The sequence below is a fragment of the Pteropus alecto genome, unplaced genomic scaffold (assembly GCF_000325575.1).
Source record: "Pteropus alecto unplaced genomic scaffold, ASM32557v1 scaffold5, whole genome shotgun sequence".
NCBI lineage: Eukaryota > Metazoa > Chordata > Mammalia > Chiroptera > Pteropodidae > Pteropus > Pteropus alecto.
The window spans coordinates 7,488,573-7,493,973 of record NW_006441953.1 but is presented as its reverse complement, the minus strand read 5'-3'; the positions used below and the strand labels follow the sequence as shown (position 1 = coordinate 7,493,973).

At 40.0% G+C, this 5,401-nt stretch overlaps 1 protein-coding gene across 2 annotated transcripts in view; it reads right to left on the bottom strand.

The window, feature by feature from the left end:
* EGF (epidermal growth factor) overlaps positions 1–5,401 on the bottom strand; it is an 82,624-nt gene that overhangs the window by 55,330 nt on the left and 21,893 nt on the right. For both annotated transcript variants that reach the window (XM_006918920.3, XM_025051803.1), the window contains exons 4-5: positions 5,024–5,251; positions 4,073–4,275 (exon numbers count right to left, since the gene is read on the bottom strand). In XM_006918920.3, the coding sequence (XP_006918982.2) occupies positions 4,073–4,275; positions 5,024–5,251 (431 nt within the window). The remainder of the gene's footprint in view (positions 1–4,072; positions 4,276–5,023; positions 5,252–5,401) is intronic.

The window sequence follows — 5,401 nt, the reverse complement described above, 5'->3', positions numbered from 1 at the left end:
TCCCGAAAGGCCTGGAGGAGACAGCAAGGCTGCCCTGAGGGAAGAAATAAAGTCTTTGATGATGCCTGCAGCACAGGATGTGAGGCAGAGAATGGTGAAAGGTGAAGCTGAGAAATGAGCAGAGGGCCTTGTGAATGGGCTTAATAAAGAGACTGGACTTTCACTGTTGGCGATGAGAGCTGTCAACTGGTTTCAACCAAGGGATGTCATAATTGGGCCCTCATTTTTGAAAGGTTATGCTCCCTGCAGGATAGAAAAGGGAGGCAGGATACAAATATGGGGGACCCTAGGGGGAGGGATTGTTGCCAAGAGAGGAGAAGTGGTTAGATTGAAGGTGGTAGAATCATTAGGATTTGCAGATTTATTTCATGGGGTAGGAGTGAAGAAAGAGGGATGAAACGGCCGCTCCTAGATTTCTGCCTTGGGAGATGGAGGTGAGATGCCACTCACTGCAGTACGAAAACTGGAGGGAGAGGAGCTGGGGAGAAGGGATGTGAAAGTCGCTAGATCAAGTATTTCCTTTGTACCTGAAGCACTCTTAAGAAACCCAAGCAAAAACGCTCAGAAGGCAGGTTAAACATACAGGCCTCGATATTCACTGAGCCTCAGTGTGTACATACCATGTGCCCACTACAGGACCCTGAGCCTGGAGGGGGCAGATAGCAAGCAGGTGTGGCCTGGAGGAGGGACCAGAGTGACCGGTCTCAGGAAACTGGTCGAAATCATCAGGAAACCAGCCTGATGGGGAAGCTGTGGCTCAACCATGGCGATTGGGGCTCAGCAGTCAGCTGCAAGAAGCTCCTCACTGACCAGCCAATCCGCAGGGCAAGCCCAGGCCTTGTCTAAACAACAAAGGAGGCTTCCTGGCCAAGCGCTGGGCTGCCTTGGTAAGCCCCGCCCCGGCCTTGGTCAGCCAGTGGTCTTCACTGGGGCTGCTTCCTTTTGTATATTCTGACTAAATCCCCAATGTTTTAAATCACTTTTCTCTGCAGCTTAACTCTGTAGCAGATCTTTGCAACTTAATTCTAGCTATGCCTTCGAATCTTTCTTTTTCTTTTTCTTTTTTTTTTAATTGGTCTTGATCTCAAGAAAGAGGTCTGGGTTTGGAATAATAATAATTAGGGAGTTGAGTGGGCTGCTGCACAGGAAATCGACTAGGGAAACGCCACAGGTTGCCTGGTCCTTAGAGATTAACAACGCACATAACCGTATGCGTGGTTCTGAGGGGTCATTGCGGAAAAACAACCTGTTTAATCTTACTTAACCCAGTCTGTCTAAATCATTTGGCCCTGAAATGTTTTTTCCTCCAGATAACCCCACTAAGTCCCACAGAGTCAGTGTTTTGTAGAACATGGTTTAATAATAGTAGTGGAGGCATTTCGCACCATTTATTGATATTCTTATGTGTCCAAAGACTCGTATTTTATAACAAAAATAATATCTACCAAGTTACATGACTTTTCTCAGTTATCTCCTGGTTGAAGTAGTCTCACTACTAAATGCCTTGCAAACCAAAGTTCTGCTACTGTCCACCTCACCTGAGGAGCTGCAGCTGTAAGCCTATTATCCAGGGGGAACCACCCATCCTCTAGAGAAGTTAAGCTTTTAAATGGAAACCATGCCAGACACTTGGAAAACCTGATGAAAGTTATATACCATCTCCCAGGGAGACAATTGAGTATTTTCATCTAACACATATAGTCGAGAGGTTTATACACCTTAAATCCCAGGTAAAGAATTTCTGCTCTACAAGGCACTAAAACAACTTAAACCTCTTTAATGTTGGCTAAAGTAACAGCTCTTGATATCAAAAGTTCTTTGCACTTGGAATACACGTGAATCATGTCCTTCGGTCAGTAACTGCAGCCAATATCTCCACTGCCACTTGCCTTCTAGATTCCAGGTTTGCCTGTAGCTCTGCAGCTGGCAGGGGCTTCCCAACCAAATTCTATTATTTGCCACATTTTGTGAAGCTGTTCTGTAATGCATTATTAGGGATTTTCTTTTGAAATTTGTGCTTCAATTATCCTATTTGAACTCCCCATCGAGGAGGCTGAATAATAATGAAGGACTCTGAAGAGCTAGTGTTGATGGTAGAAAGAACATTCAACTGACAGACCAGGAATCTTTTTTTTCCAAACCTCATCATTAATAAGCTGTGCAATCCTGGAAAAGTCACTCTATTTCTCTAGGCTTTAGATTTCTCAATTATGAAATAAGCACAATTATTGCTGACCTTTTTGTCTTACAATGTTGCTGTGACAAATCAACAAGATAACGCCCATAAAAATGCTTTGGAAACTAGGAGGTTACGTATAAATGTAAGAGATGGTGATGAGGATATGGATGGATACGTCTATAACTATTATGAATAAGACTTCTGATTACTTATTCAGAGTACTTGTTGGTTCTCATTTTGTTGTGAGTCACCACCACTTGGCCAATGAATGCGAAGACAGCTTGAGTCAAAATTTCCCATGGAAGATATCTGGCACATGGTCACCCTCTATTTTATAGGGTTACCAACAGGTTGTTGCTACTTAATGTTGTGCTACCACCCATAGTTGATTCATTTCCCACAGCGCTTGCTTTGTAAATTCAAGTAAATCAAGTTTTTAAAAAACAAGTTATCTGAATAAATGCTACATCACTTGCAATTTATTTTATTCTTGGCAGTTCCTCATTACTTGCATTGAAAGCATAGTCATTACACAAGTTACATTATAGTTTCTATCTAAGTTTTTAAAGAAATCAGATAAAAGCATTCACACTATTAGTTACCTCCATGAGGATATAAGAAATAATAATATCAGTTCGCCCTAGATTCTAGCCTTCCTTCGGAAATCTCATGCTTGGCATCTTCTTCGGTCTCCACAGCTCTCTATGTCTGGGGCAGGTATGAACACATTTGTATATTAATTGTGGTAGGGACTCACAGTCCCTACCATTACCCACACCATTACTAAACCCCGGTGGCATCCAACAGGTAGGAAGAAGAGAAAATAAACAACTCCATCTCTGCTTCAAAACCTCACAAGGCTATTTGGGGATAAAAATAAAGATATATTAAAGCTTTCTTAAAATAAAACTTTTACGTAAAGCAAATGTTATTGCAACATCATTTTTATGCAGTCTATAAACCGTATTGAGAAATCTACCTTAAAAAAAGTACATGCTAAAGAATTTAAACAGAAAAGACTATATTTAAAAATAAAAGTTTGGGATCATGACTAGATTCAGTCAATCCATTCATTTTACTAACATTACTTAAAATTTTTTATTTATAAATAACCATTAAATATAAGGTGGTTTAAACAAATAAATAAATAACAAACATGGTCCCTGCCTGCATGGATAGAAGATATGGTCACCAAAAAGGGATATTGCATTTATAATCAAGTGGGAGGAAAATCAAAAAGAAAGCCAAGTAATATGTAATTACATGTTGTGATGAGTTCAACAAAGGGTGTACTGAGAAAAAAATAGGTGAAGGGTCTACTTTGATTGAAAGCCCAGAGAAGGCCTATCTGAGGACATGATATTTAAGCTCAGAACTGAAGAGAAGTCTAGGCAGACAGAAGAGTGACTACAGAAGCGTAATGGTGTGAAGGAGCCGGGCATGCCTGAGGAATGATGGAAAGTCGCATGTTAGATTCCCGCAAGGGGAGGAAGGGAGAGAGGGCGAGATCAGGGTGGTCAAACATTGATGATAGACCTTGTAAAATGTTACATTTCAATCTAAATGCAAAGGGAAGCTTTCGAAGCACGGGAGCTAATGGATCATATTAACTATTTAAAGGCAGGAAGAGAAAACAGAAAGATTAGATGAGTGGCTACTATAATAGGCCAGGCAAGAAATGCCAGTTGTCTGGACTATGGTGGCAGCAGAAGAGGGAGAATTGGGCACTGGAGATGTATTTAGGAGGTAGAGTCGAAAGGACTTAATGGGAGATGGGAAACCAGGGGTAAGGCAGCGGGAGAAATCAAGGATGACTCCCTAAGTGTCTGGCTTAAGCAAGTGGATAGGTGAGGACTAAGTGCCAGATCTTGTTCAAGGTCAAAGATGACTCACCAGATGCCCAAGCATCACCCTCTGCCCTGGGCTGTCCGATCGGGTGCACTACTTTAATTCCTCCAGGTGGTACAAATGATGAGTTGAGGTTAATTCTAACCATATCCTTCCCAGTGTGTTTGTCAGCTATCCAAATTGTCTTCTTTCTCCATGTTGAATAGAAGATACGGTCACCAAAAAGGGATATTGCAAACAAATTGTGCCTAAAAAACAATAGGAAAAAAAATAAAGAATGGCGGAACATTTCTTCCTGGGCTTATTCAAGTTTCACTTTATTTCAATTTATTGTATGAATTTTAATCAACTACCTTTACAATTGTTTTCCATTTGTATTTAGAAACAGGTATTAAAGTTAAAAATTTATTTATGTAGTCATAATCTGAATTAATAGGATATAATTTTTAACTCCAGATTCATTGTCTCATTCTTTTGCTAACCAGCACATAAGTGTAATGAAAATAAAATAGGGAAGAAAATAGGAACAGGATAAGAGTGGACTTCTGGTTTTGTTCATTTCACACTTGACTGATATCTGTCTCTTGCCACAAGCTGGAGAGTCTGTTACTGGCAAAATAGCAAATCAAATGAAAGATAGGTGCTTCACAAGTATATGACATAAAAATTCCAAAAAGAATTATAAGCAACATGTGAAAACTTATTATGAAAAATTTGTTATTTTTACTTGTGTTTCTTTACTTAACTTTAACCATAACCCCAAGAATAGGTACTATTCATATCCCATATTAAAGGAAACTGAGGATAAGAGAAGTCATGTAACCTGCCCAAAGTCACTTGTCTAATAAATGGTAAATCTGGGACTTGGACTCAAGTCTTTTGAAATCTAAAATCTGTGCTAAACCACACATCAGTTTAACTGGCAAATGTAAAATTAACTTATCACACAAACTTCAAATGGCAATTGTTTTATTTCATACCAAAAGCAAAACTTACTGTGAAAGATATTTGCTAAAATGGACAGAACCTCCATCATAATCACAGGAACAAATACGAGAATTGCTTCCTTCTCTGTCATACTGAACCCAGAAGAGCCGTTTACCAAGCACATCCAACGACATAGCTGTTATTTTCTCTGCCGTCTCTAGCAGAATCTTCACTTCCACACCACCGAGATCTGCCCTCTGAAGGCTGCCGGCCACCTCTGAAGACCAAAATATAAACCTGGGGCAAACACATTACGCAGACATTTAATTGATTCAAAGGTCACTTAAATGGTCAACTCTCAGTGTTTCAGCAGTCCCCAGATGTCTGCACAGGATGAGTTTGACTATTTTGAATAAAAATTCAATTCAACAAATATTTATTGCCCTA